Raw genomic sequence first — 21,063 nt, forward strand, 5'->3', positions numbered from 1 at the left:
CTTTGAATAGTGATTTAAAAAAAGCCCAAGTTAACGTAATTTAATGTAATATTTGACAGAAGTCTCATACGCTTAGTTTAGGAGACAGAAAACACCTGGTATTTCCAGTACTTTCCAGGAAATACGTATTCTTAAACATTGCACAGTGCCTTTAATTTAAAGCACTTATATGTAAATCTGTAGCTTGTGAAAAAACATTACAGTCAGCCCAGGAATGTATTCTGTGTGAAGCATAGTTTGCATTGCTGAAAAGATACTGTGCTCTAGTCTCGTGCTGTAAGTAGTCTTAGGCAAAGAACAGAATTATTTCAATTTTCCTCATGGCTAGTCGTAGAAAAATGCATAATATTAATTAATACAGGGTAGTTCTCCTGTGAAAACCCTGTAAAATTTTTCAGGAAGCAAGTTAAGTAAAGTAATATTTTTCTGTTCTTGGAAAATGTTCTTGTTAGATACTACTTAATATTCTTGAAGACATCTCAGTTTTATATAGTACTTATGAAAATGCCTTTGCCTCTAGGTTGGGCCAACAGCCACGCAAGCTATGCAAGAATTTCTTACTCGTTTACAAGTGCACCTTTCTTCAACTTGTCCTCAGATGTTCAGTGAATTCTTATTGAAATTAATACATATACTTTCAACAGAAAGGTAAATCTTCACTATTTTTAACTTTCGTGCCCTCTTTGTCTTTAAAATCTGGCCTAGTGTGAAGCACAACTGAGATTTATATGTCCCACCTTGTCATATTGTCAAGTTATATATAGATGGGGATCTTACATGCTGCTGGAGCACTAACATTAGGATCTGGGCTCCTTCTGGCACCTGGAGGAGTGCAACTGGAATCCACCCACAGCTGTCTGTGTATGAGGGGCAGTAAACAGAAGCACTAAATGGTTGGACTGATTTTTATTTAGACCTGACATATAGGTCTTGTTAAAGTAATCCCTAAAACAAGGGCACCTATTAAAAAGAAAAAAAATATTTTGAAAGCCCTGTATTAGTGAAAGATTCTAGAAATTATTTACAGATTGTGAAAATAATATGGATGGCATTTATAACATGGTAAGACTAAATACAGGATTGCATAATTTATTTAAGTAATATGCATATTTATTGTTTTGTCTTTCTTTACTCCTCACCTGATAATGGAGAACCTCCTCTGCCGTTGTCTCCTTCAGGACCCTATTGATGCCTTGTCTCCCCACGAGTTTAGAGAAGGAATGCCACGGGGCAGGGGAGAGAGACAGAAGAGTTTATGGCTTGTCTTTTACAGCTCTGCTTCTTCAAGGCTAGGTTGACTGGCATGAGACTGTTGTGTGTACAGCAGCACACCAGAAACATGCCAATTGTTTGGCCTGAAGTACATTAGGAATTACTTATTTCTGCTATTGATGTTCTGCTCATCCCCAGACAAAGGCTTTGTATAATTAGGGATGATCTTGCTCAGTCTTTGGCTTCCCAGTAGGTGGCACTTTGGTGTTACCTTTTTTTTAGCAGCAAATCTTTTCGGCCTTCTCTTCAGAGATGTTACCTCAGTAACTTAAATTGAATGGGTGGTATTTACCAGATTACATGTCTGCATGCTATAATTTATTGGAAATAAGGTGGAGAGACCACAAAAAGGATAGGTTTTGAAAAGTGTTCGGTTTTGGAGTATTTTTGAGACAAACCATAGGTGGGACTGAAATGTCATAAAACGGAAGCAAAGCATCAGGAAAAACAATGTAGATGGTTATTTCTAAAACCTCAGGTAATTATTGAAGTATACCATGTCTGATCAAAGCGTAAGATCGATTGTGCAGAAAAGCAGTGCCTTACTGTGAGAACTAATTAAACACCAATATTTTCTTCAGGGCTGTTTGTGTAAAATGTTTTGTTCCTTATTTAATTTTAAAAGTTATAGTAGGATGAATCAATCTCAAAAGATACAGAGAAATGCATAAAAATTATTAACTCCCATTTCAAGAATTAGCTCCAGTTTCATTTCAGAAACACTGATTCAAAATGTTTATTTGTAGTCCACCCGTATACACATAAAAAGCAACTGGGAAAAGAAACGTATCCCTAAAAAGAAATCAACCTACAGCTTCCACCTGTGATAGCTTTAACTTCCTATGGTCTTATGTGTAGCTATCACTTAGATAGCTAAAACCTGACCATTCTTCTTTCTACCTCAGGGAAAAAAAAGAAAACCAATGCTATGGGAAGAAAAAAGAATGCTAATGGTATTAAAGTATTAGGTGACTTCTTTCCATGAAGTTTGCATGCAAACATACAAAACTTTTCACCCACAGCTGAACAGGGCTGTATTCCAAGCCTATATGTACAATATTAATGGAATGATTGAAAAAAAATGATGTATCCCAGATTTTTTAAAGGAAACTTAAATCCTTGGTGTCATCAGGAAAGCAGTGGCATGAGCAGGTTCTGCAGGCTGTATAATGACCAATATATTAAAATGTTTTGAATGCTCATAGGTTGTTTTTTTTCTTCCAGGGGTGCTTTCCAGACGGGCCAGGGACCCTTGGATGCACAAGTGAAACTCTTGGAATTTACCCTGGAACAGAATTTTGAAGTTGTATCAGTTAGCACTATTTCTGCAGTAATTGAATCCATAACCTTCCTTGTGCATCATTACATTACGTGTTCAGACAAGGTGATGTCTCGCAGCGGCTCAGACAGCTCTGTGGGTGCCCGGGCGTGTTTCGGCGGGCTTTTTGCCAATATCATCCGTCCAGGGGATGCCAAAGCAGTTTGTGGAGAAATGACAAGGGATCAGCTTATGTTTGATCTCTTAAAGCTAGTCAACATTTTAGTTCAACTACCACTTTCCAGTAACCGAGAATACAGTGCCCGTGTTCCAGTGGCAAGCAGCACGACAGACAGTGTGTCTGATGAAGAAAAGGTTTCAGGAGGCAAAGATGGCAATGGAAGCAACCCTAATACTCAAGGATCAACTACATATGTGGCAGACTTGGTGTTAGCCAACCAACAAATTATGAGCCAGATTTTGTCTGCTCTTGGTCAGTGTAACAGCAGCGCTATGGCAATGATTATTGGTAAGTAATTTGGGAATAATGCAGAGGATCTTTTTGAGTGGTAAAACACTTAAAACTTCTACAGACTCATAAATAGGGTGTATATATATATGGAAGAATGTGTCACAGAACTGACAGGAAAGAAGAGAGTGGACAGGTATGTGGGGAAAAAAAACTACCATGAGGTGAGAGACAGTAATTAAAACCAAACAGGAATGCATTTGGCATTCGATTTTCCTGAATCTCAGAATCGCCAGTGTTGAAAGGGACCTCTGGAGATTGTCTAGTCCAACTAATCCTGCAGAAAGCAAGGTCAACTCAGAGCCTACCTCAGAGAGCAGTTCGTTCAGTAGCTTGTCCAGTTGGGTTTTTAATTCCCCAAGAGTGGAAACTCCATAGTGGCTCTGGACAACCTGTTACAATGCTCAGTCACTGTTAAAGTAGAAAAGCCCTTTTCTAATGTTTAAATGGAATTTCCTGTATTTCAGTCTGTGGCCTTCACATGCCTCTATGCATGGATTAGGATTAGTCATCAATTTGGACTATAGACTCATTATCTTGATTATTCTCTATATATTGCTGGATGATTATTATTATTACTACTGCTATTATTATTACTACTATTATTATTACTATTTCTGAAAAAGACAAATCATAGTTGTGACCCTTGCAGAGAATGCATCAACTTCTCTATTCCTCTGTTTTATGAGTAATCTCGTTAACATTGTCTGGGACTTCCAGTCATACATTTGTGAGTGGGATTTTGCTTCCAGGAACAAGTGAGGAAGCTGACGATACTTTAACAGCTGGATTGTTGTTTGTCAGACATGTGGCTGAAGTGCATTTTCTTAGCAAGATTGTCTTTGTGACTTGCTCGTGAGCCGTGATGATTGCATAGAATTTATTTGCACAAATTGAACCACTGACTGAAATACCATGAATGTTACTGCATGCACAAAACTGGAAATTCAATTTGCAGGAGGACAGACAAAAAGCTTGCACTCCATTTCAGGCATAGCAGTTGTAAAATTTTATTCTCTTTATAGTGATTCTCTTGTTTCGAAGTGAGTACCTCTGGCCTTTTCTGTGCTAGTCTCTTGTGAGCAGATGTGAAACTGGTAACCGATGCTATTATCAGAAGACAGTACAGTTCTTGGATGAGAACACGTGAATGTTAGATCTGTGTTTCTTTTTGGCATAAAAGCAGTTGAGGAAAATGTAGTAACCTCCAGTAGTCAAATTAAACAGCAGGCAGGATTTGACAAGCCTGTATTGCACTGTTGGAACCTTCCTGAAATTAATTCCAGAACAGCTCCTCCTTTACTCTGGATGGTTGGTGTCATATTGCCAACATGCTATGAACACTGAAAGCAGTTTTGTTTTGGGAATGAAGGGTTGTGCTCCACATGTATTTCTTTGGGGTGAAGTTAAAAAAATTCTTCCTAACTTTGATGTCTTTCTAAACCACTGATTTCTGTCCAGCAGTTGTTTTGCATTTTTTTTAAAAGGCAGTTAGGAAAGACCCTGTTGCTTCAAAATGTTTTTCATTGAATTCAGGATATTGGGCCAGCTGATCCCTTTAGTGGATTGTTCCTCCCAAGCCCTTTTAATATAGGTTATTGAAACTAATTTGCATGTGTATTTTGGGAAGATAGAACACAGCTATTTGTGGTTTTAGTTCTTTCATGAGGAACTGTATTAAGCTCTCTCCAGACAGTTTCTATGAACAAAATATTTCTCCAAGACTGCAGCCAAGTTATCACTGTGTGGTAGTAAACATTCAATAGCCAGTGCACCATGCTAGCTACCCAGGGAAAGATAAACAAGACAATGTCTGTAGATGTGTGCTGATAACTAGTGGGTCTGGTGTCAAACTTTATGCTTATAATGTTTATTTACTGCATCTGGCAAGCCAGTTGGTCAGGAACTGGGATGTCCTTGAGTAATTCACTTGTCACATGAAGTTAAAACATTTGTTGGGTTTTCTTTTATGACCATTTTCTCTATTCTTTTCATTAGGTTTCTATGCTTTGTCATTGCCAGACCGTGAAAATCAAACAAATAACAATATTCCCCTCCTCTCCTACTTTCTCCTTGCCTCAAAGTCTTCACAGCAAACACACCTTAGCTGGCGTCAGCTCTGCCATTCATTCTAATTAACCTTTCTAGACTATGCAGAGTCTGAGCCTTCAGACTTTCCTTTCCCTGTCTCCATGTATCCAGTACTTACCGATATTTTCTTTTTTCACCTAGCTTGAAGGTGATTGAAGTACTGTAGTTGTCAGTTCACTTGCCAGAATGTTTCTTTAAAACATGCTCCACATTAGTTTTTTTTTTAATTACGATTTGTTGTATAACTCCAGTTCCTCTAAGTGGAACAGTATTATTCCATCCATTCCCGTCACTCCAATCTAAAAACACTTTTAAGAGCTCCTCCAGATTGATGTGATGTGCTTTGTGAGGCAGTTGCATTTACAGAGGTAATCTCTCCCTTGGGTAGACTGTTCTTTTCAGTCTTCAATTTCAGCAACATGTAATCAATATTCCTGAATATTAATATTCAATAAATCCTCATGAATAAATCCTAAGATGTAGCACTGAGAAGGAGAATTTCAGCAGAGGTATTTCTGATAAATATATACGTTAAATGCTTTGGGAATTTTTTTGGTTGCACAAGTGAAAAAAATCTTAAATACTTGTTAGCTGCTTCTGGCTAGGAGTGATTTCAATCCTTGTGGTTCTTACTATATTTTCTTTACTAATTACAGTTACTTGTGTGGTCTTACCTAAACTGGGTTTAAATTCCTGACTTCCTGGGTCAAGTCTCCCTATTTATACTGTAAAGAAGGTAGCATCTCTCTGGTAACACTAGTAGTAATTTATATGGTCCTGAAAACTGGTCCATTTCTAGGTTGTAAAATCCAAGTGAACATTTAACCAGAAGAAATTGAAATATCCTGAAGTTTTCTTAAGTGCTGTAATGGTTCGTTAGGTCTCATCTCCTCACTTTGGAACTGTTTCTGTTTTCACTAAGGTGCAAGTGGCTTACATCTCACTAAACATGAAAACTTTCATGGTGGTTTAGATGCAATATCAGTTGGAGATGGGTTGTTCACTATCCTCACAACACTTAGTAAAAAAGCAACAACAGTGCAAGTGATGCTTCAGCCAATTCTTACTTACATGGCCTGTGGGTACATGGGAAGACAGGTAAGTCCGCTGAGATGTGGTGTGCTTGAAGGGAATTATACCTTAGTTGATACTCTAATCTGTAATCTCAGAAAACTGAACTAGTGCTATGTAAAAGAAATGTTAACATCTTTCATCTTCACCTCACTGAACTTTGGTGCCCAAGTTAGGAAGTCTTCCTCCATCACTCATGGTAGAGCGGGAGACAGAGGGAGAGTCTCCATAACGGCATTTTGGCATTCCTGCCAATGTTCCTGGCTAAAGGCTGGAAGATGGATTGAATGTTCTGTTATGTATAGGTGGGAAACACATGTACATGTTCATACCAGTGGGTATTCTTATCTCCCTTCAGCTACTTACCCCGGTAGGTTGATCTTATCGCTAAGACTTCTCCTACATAGAAGCCAACCATATGGAGCAGGGTACTGCTGTTTTGTGGTAGAGACCTCAACTATGGCGGCATTTCCTCTTTGGAATTTTCGCCTGCTAATAGGACAGACTAATGTTTACTACTGTCATATTAATTTTGCATGAAACTCTGTATTTTTTAACTTCTAGGGTTCACTTGCTACTTGTCAGTTATCTGAGCCACTGCTCTGGTTCATTTTACGAGTGTTGGATACAAGTGAGGCGCTGAAGGCTTTCCACGATATGGGTAAGAATGTCTTTTCTTTAGCAGTATCAAGTAAAAGGTTTATTGTAAATCTTTTATGGCACTTAAGGATACAAGCATGTGCCTGGAGGAGCAAATTTACTAAATAGGCCTTTTGCTTAGAATCTGTTGCATACTTCTGAAAGGTGTTTTTTCCACCCCCCTGCCCACACTATACACAGGTGGCGTTCAGCTTATTTGTAACAACATGGTAACCAGCACAAGAGCGATTGTTAACACAGCGAGAAGTATGGTTTCCACTATTATGAAATTTCTTGATTCTGGTCCTACTAAAGCAACAGACAGCAGTTTGAAAGCTAGAGTGCTAGCTTCTGAGCCTGATAATGCAGAAGGAATTCACAACTTTGCACCTCTGGGTGAGTAATACTTCTATCTCTTACATTAATAGTCTGTGATCATTTGAATCTTTATCAAGTTCCTAACAAAAAATATGGTGATAAGGTAAAATATGGGAATACTATTAAATGTTCTAGACAGAGGGGTTGCTGATGTTTCAAAAAGATGTTGAGGGGATGTTACTACCTCCTCAACAGGTAGTAAGACCTTGTGTGGATAGGGGAAAGAATGAAAGGGAGTGATCTGTAGCTGATGTAGTCATGCATCAAGATGTGCTGCTTCTTCCCCCTCAGGTCAGGGAATACTTAGTTCCAGCCCACTGTTTGCTGTGGGCACGCTAGGACTCACTGACTTCATTTCAGGCACATCAGATTTTTTGGAGCTGTTAGAAGTACAGTGAAGCTGGATGACACAGACTGAGCCTGAGTTAGGTCAAACAGAGCAGCAGAAGCTGGAGCTGGGCTGGTGCTGCTGATGCTGATTTCTCACATACACCTAATTGATCTGGCATTGCCTGCATGAACATTTGTTAGAATTGCAGTTTTGGTATTGATACAATGACTGACAGAAAGTGTGTATTTTAAGATGTTGATTTACCCTAATATCTTACAAAGGCTCCTTTTCAGTAGTAGTGTCTCAGTGTTTTCTGTCGCTGCCTGCTAGCCTAGCGTAGCCTATGAATGTATTCAGACTGCACATGTCACTGCTAAGAGAGCAAAACGAAAGGATTTTTTCTTAAATTTCTGGAAAATTGTTGAACAAGAGAGAAATCCATTCAGATCTGTCATTCAAGTATAAGAGAGTCAAATAATATAAAAAGAGGACAGGTTTATATGGTGGAAATTAGAAATCTTCTACCTTTCTCTTTTCAAATTCCTAGAAGGTAAATTTAAGAGTCCTGCAAATGTTGATACTTCACCACTTTAAGTAGTAAAAATCCTAAGCATCTATGATGGTGGGTTCTTGTATCTCACAACTTGCAAAGTGCTTGCTGTGAGCATCTTTTTTTGCTTCCAGTCAGAAGTGTGCTTTTGAAATTGACCTTCTGGGTGTCCTAACTTACTGCACTCTGATTCTAATCATGTAGCGTTCTCCGGGCAATGAACTCGATTCATTTGGGATGAAAGTCTATCCGAACGTGTACAGGAATTCAGCACCAGCTCCTATGCTCAGTATTCAGTCATGGGGCGAGGCTAGAGCTACTTTAAATAAAATGCCCCAAATACCTGTAGTATGAACATCAGCACAAACATGGTCTTATCATCCCACACTATTTGCTAAACAAAGCATAGTCTAGATTTTCCTACTTCATTCTTAACTCAAGATTGAGAAAAGTAAGCAGCAACAACTGGGATCAGGTTGATTTTTTTTATTCTGGTGCCTTTCTGTAGAAAAAAAATTTTCATGTGAAATAAGTCTTTTTAAAGAAGGAGGTTTGCAGAGTTTGGTTATAGAGTTGTTTGTGTTATTGTAATAGTTAAACCTTAATATCCTTCATTGTAAACTGAATTAACTGAGTTAAGTTCTGAGCATACTATTCCACCTGCACCTTTTTGGTTGGTTTGTTTTTGCAATAAACTCATATTAGAAAGTTTAGGATTTTGGGAGCTGGTGTCCACTTGTAAATTTTCAAGTGCCTGCATATGGCATATACATGTGGATGCATAAACTGTCTATTGTAAAACAGTCGGACAGTAAAAGAAAAATAGCCCAGCAGTTGTCATTATTACTCACAGATTGCAGATAAAGCAGCACGGGGAGGGCAGAGGGGGTGTTCCACAGTTCAGGTTGTAAATTAATCTGGGTTATATTGATAAACATTAGTAACCAATGTTAACGGTGCTGTTTTTGAAGGTTCCATCACCTCAAGCAGTCCCACTGCCCAGCCTGCTGAAGTGCTATTACAGGCTACTCCTCCTCACAGAAGAGCTCGCTCTGCTGCGTGGTCATACATATTTTTACCAGAGGAAGCTTGGTGCGACCTCACTATCCACCTTCCTGCAGCCGTGCTGCTCAAGGAGATCCACATCCAACCTCACCTGGCCTCTCTGGCGAGTAAGTATATTCATTGATGCTGATGCTGGTTGGGAAATTTGAAGAGTAGTGTCATGGTTTTACCCCGGCTGAGAGCCAAGATCCACGCAGCTGCCTGCTCCTTAAAGGAAAAGAGCAGGGGAAGAGGGAAGGCGGCGGTGAGAGGCAAGGGAAGGGAAAAGGAAGGGGCAAATAACCCCAAAACCAAGAAACTAAGAGGCCCGTGGGTTGGGATAAGGATAGTTTACTAGAATAGCAGAAAGATAAAATATAACAATGCTAACAGGACTTTAGAGCAAAAATATATGAAGCTGTTGATACACAATGCAGTTTCTCACCGAACCCACAACTCAGGCCGTGCCACCCAGAGCCGTCCCAGAACCCGACCGTCCAAGAACCGCGCATCCCGGAGCCGCCCCTGCTCTTCCTCCCATCAGCCCCCTGATATCCTGGGCAGGACGTAATTGGCATGGAATACTCTCTTTGGCCAGTTTGGGTCACCTGTCCTGGCTTCGCCCCTCCTTTCTCATTAATAGAGAAATGCAAAGAGCTGAGAAAGTCCTTGACTGTCTGACAGCAACTAAAAACATCAGGGTGTTACCAGCACTGCTTTCATTTTGACTCTCAAACACAGCATTCCGTCCGCTGTTACAAATGAAGTTAACTCCATCCTGACCAAAACCAGGACAGTACTGTTTAGAAATTATGCGAAGCGTATAATCAGAGGAACTAAAGCTGACAGGTTGTTTAAAGAACACCTGCAAAATAACTTCAGAAACTTGCTAATTCTGTTTTCCTTCAGAAGGGAAGGCCTCACCTCTGCTTGATTTCTTCTAGCTCAGTACATGCTTTCGGAATTGACTTTAAATATGCCAAAAAACTTGTCAAATGTCTCAAAACTTTCTCTAGTGAGACTATGATATTGGTCAGAGTCTTCAGGCAGAACAGTTTTGTGTGGTAGTTGGAACAAAGTGTGAGATTTTAAGGTTTTATTGCCATAGACTTGGAATTTACACTGATAGGACTTTTCTTCCTAAGCCTTTGAAATAAACCCTATACACCATATCAAAATGCTGATGCATTTTAACATATACCCTCACACAGGTTAAACACTCCAGCAGCAGTTGTGTAGTAGTAGTGTTTGCCTAGGATCATTTCAGTCATCTTGTTCCGTATCTTTAACAGGAATACATGTTTAACACTTCAAAATCAAACCAGTACGGGTTTTTAAATAGCATTAAACCTTTTTATCTTACTCTGTAGCTTGCCCTTCATCAGTGTCTGTTGAAATAAGCGCAGATGGTGTCAATATGTTACCTTTGTCAACTCCTGTTATCACAAGCGGTCTCACGTATATAAAAATCCAGCTGGTAAAAGCTGAAGTTGCCTCGGCTGTCTGCCTCCGTCTCCATCGTCCCCGGGATGCCAGCACGCTAGGCCTCTCTCAGATCAAGCTGTTAGGCCTCACAGCCTTTGGAAACACCTCATCTGCCACGGTCAATAATCCATTCCTTCCCTCTGAGGATCAGGTCTCTAAAACAAGGTAAGCTTCCAGTATCGCTGGACGGAGGCACGTTCCTGCTGGTTCGTGCTTTTGTCTTTTTTTAATGATGTTTTCTGCTCTTGAGTCAGATCTTGCAGTAGCAAACTGTATTTGTGAGTACCTGTTCCTGTAGTTGAATTTGAACGTTTGAAGAATCTGTTTCAAATAGAAAACTTGCTTTTTTTATTTACTTACAGAAGGCAAATACAAGCAATGCTCACTTTTTTGGTAGCATGCTTGATGTTCATGCACAAAAGGGGATGTTTCATCTCTGCAATGGTGAAACAATGGAAAGTCTAGGAAAGAGTTGCATTCTATGTTTTTAATGGGTAGGCAGTTGTCAAAAAAACTGAAGTAGCAAGATATTTCTTATCCCTACTGAAGTCAACGGAGTTACATAAGTATTGGTGCAGGAATAGAAATAGGACAATGGGGTGTTTTGTGGAAGTCTTATCTAATATTGCCCTTTGCACACATTTGCAAAATAGGAACTGAATGTTGTGATTCTGGCATATCAGCAAGATTTATTTTCAAAAGCTTTTATTTGGTTAGGTGGCATCTTGAGTTTTTCACTCTCTTTTAAAATAAAAAAAGAATAAACCTTTAAAGATTAAAAAAAAAAGCCTTCAAGTTTTCCAACTTATGGGCAAATTTTTGAGATTTCCTGGTTCTGAAATTTTGTTTACTAACCAAATTCATTACTTTGAAATATTTCATCTTTTAACCTTAAGTGTTTATAAATTTTGAAAGAGAAAATGGGAAAGCTTTATAAACCTTTCTTCTTTTGCTGATAAATTTGAGAGCGTGGTTAGATTTAGGGAACATGAATACTGTCCGGTGAATATTTGATAAAAGCTGTGTAACTGAAATCAGTCTTTGATCTTGAATAGCAGTGAAGCACATTTTCATAGCCAAATTACACTCTTACAGTATTTGTACTTCAGAAAGGTTATCCTAAAGTCATTACCTAAGGAAAAAAGGTGAACATACATTCATCATGTCTTGGAATGTTTTACTGTGACTTTCAGCTTAGTTTTATGTCGTTAAAGTAATGTCAGTAATCTGATAGATGTATTCAATAAACTTTGATATAATTTTGTTTTAGACATAACAGAAAACTTGCTCTTTTCTCAAATGATAAATATTTAGGAGTAAATTATTCCTAAAAGTGTAAACTTCATTTAAAATCTATATACATGTTTGCCTTTTTTGAACTAAGATGACCTGTGAAAATACATTAACTTGGTCATTTAGAACATTTGAGTGAAATGATACCATTTATTTCATGTACAATTTTGAATGTCTTCTTGTTCATAAGTGAAGTCAAGTTAATGTGCTTCCCTATTGATTTAATTACTGAGGCTTACTTCTCAAGCTTTTTTATCAAAAGGAATAGCAAGCAATATTGATAAAGAATGAGAGAGGCAAGGGGGAAATGCAGTGGCTAAAAATATTTTAATTGCTGCACTTTTTAGGCGTGCTTTTTAAATCAGGTTCACTAATCTATTGTAGATGTGTATGACCCTTAAAAGTTTGAAATGTCAGGGAAACTGTGTAGGTGTATAATTTCATCACCAGCCACTACTGGGGAATCTTGACCTTTAATGTTAATAAATCCAATGAGGTAGTGTGCTGTTTCATGTTTCACATGTATGTTTTGGCCAGCTCCTTTTAATGTAACACCCACCCCCAAAAGTAAACCCTCCCACATACCTTCCCCCTATATAAACACCTTTCCCTTCACCTTCCCAATAGGTTGCCCCTATTGGAAGACATAAGTATGTCAGTCAAGAAACCTTGACACACTATTGTGTAATAAAAATTTCAGGCTCTTAACTCTTCCTACCCACAGATGCTGCCTTTCTTAAAACATTAAACCAGTGATTACAACAGCATTACGAGTGTGTATTATGTTGTGGTCTTAAATTCAGTCATTATAATTTGCTTTTCTCGGATGATGTCTGATCATGTCACAAGAGTTTTCTGCAATACTTGTCCTAGAATCTAATACAGGTAGTTATGTTATAAATGAAGAATAAAATTATACATTAGCTCATGTTCATGTTTTCCTTTTCAGTATTGGATGGTTAAGATTATTACACCACTGCCTCACTCACATAAGTGATTTAGAAGGAATGATGGCGAGTGCTGCAGCACCCACTGCTAATCTGTTGCAGACGTGTGCAGCTTTACTCATGTCCCCTTACTGTGGTATGCATTCTCCAAACATTGAGGCTGTACTTGTAAAAATTGGGCTTCAGTCCACCAGAATAGGCCTAAAATTGATTGATATTCTTCTAAGAAACTGCTCAGCATCAGGGAGTGATCCTGCAGGTGAGTGCAATGTTTTTCTTCTCAGCTGTTGCTTACAAACTTTGTTTGTGTAAATGCACAAATATAGTGTAATTGCAGGTTACTTTCTCATTGTGAATTTGGGTTGCTAGAACTTGCCACTGTGCTTTGTTATGCTTCTAAGTATCACAGTCTTTCCATGTTAGTAGTTCAGCAACAGTAAAGCAGTGCCACAAGGGTTGTTTTGTTTTTTGTGAAGAAGAGATGATTAGGTGAATGTTTTGGAGATGAGAGTGTATGACATGCTGTAAATTGTAAGCACATCTTATTAAAGATTCTCTGTCTAGATGTTTCAAAACAAAGAGCATCCATGAGTCATAGAATCAGTCATGTTAAGGAAAACAAATGTAGCAGTATTTGGGCAGTAATTCTGACTGGCACTAAGTACTGAAAATATTTACAGGTGGAGGTATATAACCAAGACACTTGAACAACTAATCTGTGTCCCACAATGAAATTTTGCAGTAGCTCTTCTGTTAATGCATTGGTGGTCTTGTATTTATGATTCCATACCACTTTGCTTTGCTGGTTTGTGGCTTTAAAATGAAATAGAACTGAATTCATATTTTTCCCATTTTGAAGTTGCCAATACTACCAGAAAAGACTTCTCAAAGTGGCATCCATGACTGACTTTACCACGAGATAACATTTTAATGTAGCCTGCTGTGTTTTGCTGGAATGCTGTTAGATAAGAGTAGTTTCCTGCAGGGCAGAAGATGAACACAGGGAGGAAAAGATGAGTAGAAAATAAACTGAGAAAATCCCTGGCCTTAGTCCTGTTGATGGAAATTGGAGCTAAATTTTTAAATAAATGTTGGCTTCTGTAAAGCATGAAGTTTTACAATCCTATTGGAATTAGTTGTGTCTTTCTGGAATACTAGTTAAAGATGTCCTGCTAGTTAAACAAAGTCTTGTGTCTGGTTGTTGCAATGACTTTTCCTTTCAAAGGCTGAATGTTGCATTGAACATAGAAAATGCTCCATTTCGAGATCATGGTGCATCTTTATTTTAGTGGCAAAACTCAATTCAATGTTAATTTTCTATAATAATTTTATTAGTACTTTAAAAAAATACATATGTAAGTACTTGTATTATTTCCCCTCCCCTTCTTTTTTTGAATGCGGCAAGATCTGAATAGCCCTTTACTGTTTGGAAGATTAAATGGTCTCTCTTCTGACTCCACAATAGACATTCTTTATCAGCTTGGAACAACTCAAGACCCTGGAACAAAAGATAGGTAATATGGAAGCATATACAAAAATAATCTTCTAGTACTTGATTTTATTACACAAACCCAGACTTTTAAAAAGCTATTCATTGTGAGGTAGAAAGTGCTTTTCCAGCTTTCCCTCCTAGATCATGCATACTTTGCAGAGAATGCTGTCCTTCTAAACTTCAAGTATTCGTCTGATTTTTTTTTTCTTCAGTACTGTTTCTCTGTAGAAAGACAGGCTACATTTGTCTGTCCAAAGTGATAAGTGTTTTTCAATTAATTTTTCTCCTGCTAGTGATCCAAGTCTTGAGAAAACAGTTTGAGATCACTCTTGAACTTTGCTTCAAACAAAGAGATAAATGTATAAATCAGATTGCCAAAAGACAACTAATTCGGTTTTGAATGCTTCTTTGACCTTTTCTAATGTACTACATCATCTTGCCTTCCAGAATTCAAGCACTTCTGAAATGGGTCAGTGATTCTGCAAGAGTTGCAGCTATGAAAAAAAGTGGCCGGGTCAGCTACATTTGTCCAAATAGCTCAACAAGAGAATATGGTCTTTTGATGCCATCTCCTTCCCATTTGCATTGTGTAGCAGCAATTTTGTGGCATAGTTATGAGTTGCTTGTTGAATATGATTTACCAGCGTTGCTGGACAGAGAACTCTTTGAGTAAGTAAAGCAAAGGTTTGCACCTCATTCTTTCTACTACTGAATTGTTCTGTTCACAGAAACACTAAGACTTTTAAGTGCACTCGCTGTGAAATCGTAGTGGAAATTGTCATTCCTGAAGCTAATTGATGGAATGAATACTTACAGGTATCTAAGCAGGTGGTTTTGTATTTAAAGCAAAGCTTCACTTATTCCAGGTATAATTATGTACAAAACCAGAAATTCAAACCAAGCCAGCAGATCCACATATATACTTGCTTATATGTGAAAGGTAAACCATTGGATGGTTTTGTTTGTGGGTTTTTTTAGCAGGTTCAACTTCTTGTTGAAATTGAGTGTAGTGATATTCACAGTACTTGTATATCATGATCTTCATTATTATCCCGTTATAAATGTTATTTATCACTCAGGGTAATATCTATATCTATAACTGATCCAATATCTATAACTGATAGCCAAGAGCTAGGGCAGGGAGGGATTATTGTTTTGGAGTTGCCACTTTTGTTCCAGCAGTAGTGTGATTTGAAAGAAACAAAGCAGAAAATCTTGAGTAAATCTTGAATTATGAATTTGCTGTGGATGTTGCTTGATTCTAAAGAAAAGTTCACCCTAAATACCAAATGTATACTTGTAGTGACTCCAGTTTGAAAATATAGATTAGGAATGATAGCTCATATGTTGCTTAGCTATCTCTTCTGTTTAAACAAAAGAAAAAAGAGAAGCCACATAGCGTGGTTTCATGGCTATTATAGAAATACAGCTATTAAATTCCTGGATCTAGTAAAGCAGTCTTCCATTTGTAACACTGAATGAAATTCCAGTTACAGAATCATAAAATCATTAAGGTTGGACACAACCTCTAGGATCATCAAGTCCAACTGTCAACCCAACACCACCATGCCCACTAAAACATGTGCCAAAGTGCCACATCCACCTATTTTTTTTAACATCTCCAGGCATGGTGAATCCACCACTTCCCTGGGCAGCCTTTTCCAATGCTTCACCATACTTTCAGTGAAGAAATCTTTCCTAATATCCAATCCAAATGAAAAGAACTTTTATAGCACATTGGGTTTTTTGTTGCCCTTAGGAAACATTTGTATTTTTCTACTACCTCACTGTCTTTAGGCACAAGCATTCAAACACTGGGAAATGTACAAGTTACGGTTGTTCATACAGGCATGTGGAGCTCTTCCACATGTGCAACATGATGGTTTTTAGATGCATGACTACAAGCTGGACCTTCCCAAAGACACTTCAGTGATACTGTCATATAATCATGGAATCACAGAACAGTTTGCGTTCAAAAGGACCTCAACGACCATCTAGTTCTATGCCCCCTGCCATTGGCAGGGACACCCCCCCACCAGGCCAGGCTGTCCAAAGCTCCTTGCAACCTGGCCATGAACACTGCCAGGGAGGGGACAGCCACAACTTCTCTGTGGGGTTGCGCCAGCGCCTCCCCTCATCTTTGTTAATTCCAAATTATTTCATTCATTTCAGGAATCAATTTAAGGATTACAAATTGCAGGTTAATTAGTCCTTTCAGGAATACATGTTAGTGGAAATACATTTTCGGGATGGATTTTAACAATTCTAACGTTTGAAAAAGAAGAATGCTAAAGAAAATAGACCTCCTGAAATGGATAGCCCATTTAGATTTATACTAATATAAAAGTGGGTTTCATAACCAAATTCCTGTCTTTTGGAGGAGCCTATGTTGTTTTCATCACAGGATAAAATGGAGGAATACTAATAAAACTATCATTGTACCTAGTTTAAGCATTTATGTTGCAATATAGCCCTGTTCCTCTATGTCCTGCCAAGTAAAACTGGAATTCATATCATCCAGCATCTGGAGCAAATTATAAAATACATTTTTAATAAATATAGGAGGAGTGTTTTCAGACTTGTAAGGGTAAATAATTCTTCTGAAGAAAATAACTCTCGTGTATTCTTCATCCTCTTTTAATATATTTTTATTGATTCTTCCTATAATTCCTAATTTCTCCTTCATGTGATATTTCACTTTTTTCTCAGATTTTTTTTTTCCCACCATCCCCATTTTCCACTTCAGTATTTCTGCTTTGGCCAATGGAAATCGATTTATTCCTTAGTTAGTTTTTAATATCTAGTTGGAAAAAAATGCTATTTTAATAGACCATGAACTTACCCAGAAAAATTTGGCGGAAGGACGATGTGAATATATGGTTGGAGTGGAGTTTAAGTGTACCTTTATTATATGTGGACTTTGGGTAATTGTGACTTTCCAAAGTTATGGGTCATTTTGTCACAGAGACGACTGTTAAATGTTTTCTTTCGGAGAGGGTTTCTTATTAGCTGTTCACTAGACCAGTGATAAGACTAACTTGTGGTTAGACCCAGGCTCTATTGTAGACTCCTAGAGTCCCTTAGGCTAACCATAGACTGACACTTCTATCCAGAAGAGGTAAAAACAATCCTTGCCTTTAAGTGGGAATGTGATATATGAAGATGCATCCGAACTTATGTGAAAACCTAAGATTGAAGTGGCGCAAAGTGTGTGTTCACCTCTGCATGTAAAGGTTATGATAATGTGACTTAGGATGGTGTCATGCTACTCTGAATGCATTTCAGAAAGCTGAGGGGGTTTTAACTACTTCACCTAGTCTGAACAAATCTGTATGAAGAAATTATTATTTCACTATTTTACAAATACTGCTTCTCAAATTCAAGCATAATAGTAGAAGCTAATTTATAGTTTGCATTCTTGTGGAAGCAGGTGGTATTTGGGTGGAAGTAAATTCAAAGATAGGTGGGAATTTAGTGTCTCCAATGCATAATTCTGTTGGTAGCCCATGTCCCAAGTCCAGGTTGAGGAAGGATAGTGAGGGCAATATTCAACCAACAATATGGTTGCTTTCATTTTTTTTGCAATATCTTAAGGTAGAACTCTACTAAAACAATTTTTTAAAAAAGTTTCGAAACACATTAAAATATTTCCAGTTCTTACAAAGGACTAAGAGAGTTTTATGTAAATGAGAGTGTTGGTGTGTGATCATAGTGGCTGCAGCTTGGAGGGTTGAAAGAATGAAGAGGTTGCAGTTGGCTCAAAAAATTCATAAATTATGTGACAACTGTCAAAAGACTGAAATGTTGTCTTTCATGTGCAGTGTGCCAGAAAAGTCAGCTTGTTACTGTTTTGAATAGAGTATGATGAAAGAAATTTAAACATAGGGATGAGGAATTACTTCTGAATAATCAATGTCTTGTCAATTCAGTGATCCAAATAAGGCCGTCAGGTTCAGCTCATTGTTTTTTAAAACAGCTTCTACAATGCTTAATCAGAAATGTAGAAAGATATCTGTGAACCAATGAATGAAAGGGAATATGAGTGCCAGGCTATGACTTGACATGATTTTCTGTCTCCCGCAGGTCACTGTTTAACTGGTCCATGTCTCTTCCCTGCAACATGGTTTTGAAGAAAGCTGTTGATAGTTTGCTTTGCTCAATGTGCCACATCCACCCAAATTATTTTTCCTTGCTCATGGGATGGATGGGTATCACTCCTCCTCCAATGCAGTGTCAACACAGACTGTCCATGACGGATGACAGCAAAAAGCAGGACCTTAGTTCATCTCTAACAGATGATTCTAAAAACGCACAAGCTCCTCTTGCACTGACAGAGTCTCACCTGGCTACTCTTGCTGCCTCATCTCAGTCTCCTGAAGCTATCAAGCAATTATTGGACTCAGGTTTGCCTTCACTGCTTGTAAGAAGTCTTGCTAGTTTTTGCTTTAACCATACTTCTAGCTCTGACTGCACTGCACAATCAATGGATATCACCCAGGACAGGCTCAGGAGGCATCATGTTCCACAGCACTTTAATAAAATGCCTATCACGGCAGACCTGGTTGCTCCTGTTCTCAGGTTTTTGACAGAAGTTGGCAACAGCCACATGATGAAGGATTGGTTGGGTGGCTCTGAAGTCAATCCATTGTGGACAGCACTTTTATTTTTGTTGTGCCATTCTGGTGCTACTTCTGGAGGACACAATGTGACAGCACAACAGACCAGTGCAAGATCTAGCTTGCTTTCTTCAACTGTCACAACAGGGTTGACCACTCAGCAGCGGACGGCAATTGAAAATGCAACGGTTGCTTTCTTCTTACAATGTATTTCTTGCCATCCTAACAATCAGAGACTTATGGCACAGGTGAGAGGAAAATAATAAAGTTTTATTTTATTGTTATTAATTATAGCCAACTTTAAAAAGCTTTTAGCCTTTTTTTTTTGCTATCATTGACTGAAAAATGGAAATTGTTCCCTTGCTGGTCTAACTTTGAAAAGTATACAAATGTTTTGGCATGGTCCTCCAGTTCTGTGTATAGATTTGTATTCCTCTTGGTTTGCTGGAATAAAATTAGACCAAAATAATTGAATGGATCTAAATTCTTCTGAAATGGAGTTTGGAAATCAAGCTTCATAGACATCTTTGATATCAGTAACTTAAGGAGTTTTCCTTGTAAATTTGCTTGCACAACCATATACCCTGCACAGTCTTTGACCAGGGAATTATGGGCAATTGCTCATTCGACTTGGAATTTGGCATTCTAGTGCAAATTCAGCAATTCTCCTTATGTTTGTTAACCCTGCAGACCTAGTTGAATAAAAATATAATTACAATTTTTTTTCAACATTAAGAATAGCAGTGCCCTGGGAACAGATAGATGAATAAAAATGAGTACAGTTCTGTGTTAATATTCAGCTGTGTTAATATTCAGCCACAGCACTGTATTATGCAGTGGGAAATTTTAACTTTAGGAATTTGAAAACTATTTTTCTAAATCATTTATCTTCGGTTTTTTGAGTAGTCTGCATGTTTACAGTGAGTTTGATGCTGTAGTCAATGTTTCAAACTTTTTTTCTTAAAAAAACCTTATTTGCTGCTGGCATTTTCTTCAGTGGTGCTCATTTCTGATCTGGTTTAAATGATTACTAGAAGGTAGATCATAGGCATTGACTATTATGGCTGTGTAGAGATATATTTTAGAGACCTAAATATAGAAATATTTTAAATCTGATGTCATCTTGCATTCCCAGGTTCTCTGTGAATTGTTCCAGGCCTCTCCTCAGCGTGGGAACCTTCCAACCTCTGGAAATATTTCAGGATTTATTAGGAGGCTTTTTTTGCAGCTGATGCTAGAAGATGAAAAAGTGACTTTGTTTCTTCAGTCCCCGTGTCCAGTAAGAATTTTTTGTATCCATATGGTGAACATGGAATAACTTTAGCCATTAAAATAACAAAACAATCGGGGTTTATTCAACTTTGAAATGTTAGATGGCAGCTTTTCCTACTGTACATGTTGCAGAATTTTGGAAAGCAATGTCTTGGTGACTTGTAACTCAGCACTTGAAAAGAAAATTTAAGGCACTATTCTAAGACAAAGACATCTTTTTGAAAATATACTGCTTCTGAAAGAATTGACAACTGAAATTTATCTTATGGCAGACTTTTTAATAGTATCCTTATGCATTAGCAAATATAGATACAAGTTCTAGTCTTTCCAGCAGTTCTTCATTATCAGTTTCATTGAAGAACAGTTGTAGTTGTAGCTGCTTCAAAATTGAGAGATCCTTCAGTGTTAGCCACAACACCATGGATAAGTTCTTGAATGACAAATACTTGAATTAATTTAGAAAGCAGATGTATGCTTTTCTGCATCACCAGAAAACAGATATATGATGAATGACTGAAGTGCTGTGCTCTCAATTGAAGGCTGTGAATAAAGAAATAAAGGAAAAACAGGAACTATTGAAATATTTGATACTCCCATACAAGGAAAAAATTATTTTCTGCTTTGGCTTCTGTTGTTCTTTCTACATCTCAGAAGTGAAGTGCTACATGCAATATATGACAGGGAAACTGGATCAGATAATATGAAAAGGAAAAAGAGGGACAAATACAGTTTTAGCAAAAATATTTAAATGGTTTGGTTTAACCTGTCTGAAGCAAATTGTTAACATGGCCATTG

At 37.9% G+C, this 21,063-nt stretch overlaps 1 protein-coding gene across 1 annotated transcript in view; it reads left to right on the forward strand.

The window, feature by feature from the left end:
• BIRC6 (baculoviral IAP repeat containing 6) overlaps positions 1–21,063 on the forward strand; it is a gene marked incomplete at its 5' end in the record, with an annotated part of 179,163 nt that overhangs the window by 88,073 nt on the left and 70,027 nt on the right. The window contains 12 exons of the mRNA XM_084262246.1: positions 521–648; positions 2,497–3,059; positions 6,073–6,248; positions 6,786–6,882; positions 7,062–7,256; positions 9,091–9,291; positions 10,534–10,813; positions 12,891–13,147; positions 14,294–14,402; positions 14,828–15,049; positions 18,464–19,244; positions 20,132–20,275. Coding sequence (XP_084118372.1) covers positions 521–648; positions 2,497–3,059; positions 6,073–6,248; positions 6,786–6,882; positions 7,062–7,256; positions 9,091–9,291; positions 10,534–10,813; positions 12,891–13,147; positions 14,294–14,402; positions 14,828–15,049; positions 18,464–19,244; positions 20,132–20,275 — 3,153 coding nt within the window. The remainder of the gene's footprint in view (positions 1–520; positions 649–2,496; positions 3,060–6,072; positions 6,249–6,785; positions 6,883–7,061; positions 7,257–9,090; positions 9,292–10,533; positions 10,814–12,890; positions 13,148–14,293; positions 14,403–14,827; positions 15,050–18,463; positions 19,245–20,131; positions 20,276–21,063) is intronic.

The sequence above is a fragment of the Gallinula chloropus genome (genome assembly GCF_964237585.1).
Source record: "Gallinula chloropus genome assembly, chromosome: 3".
Taxonomy (NCBI): Eukaryota; Metazoa; Chordata; class Aves; order Gruiformes; family Rallidae; genus Gallinula; species Gallinula chloropus.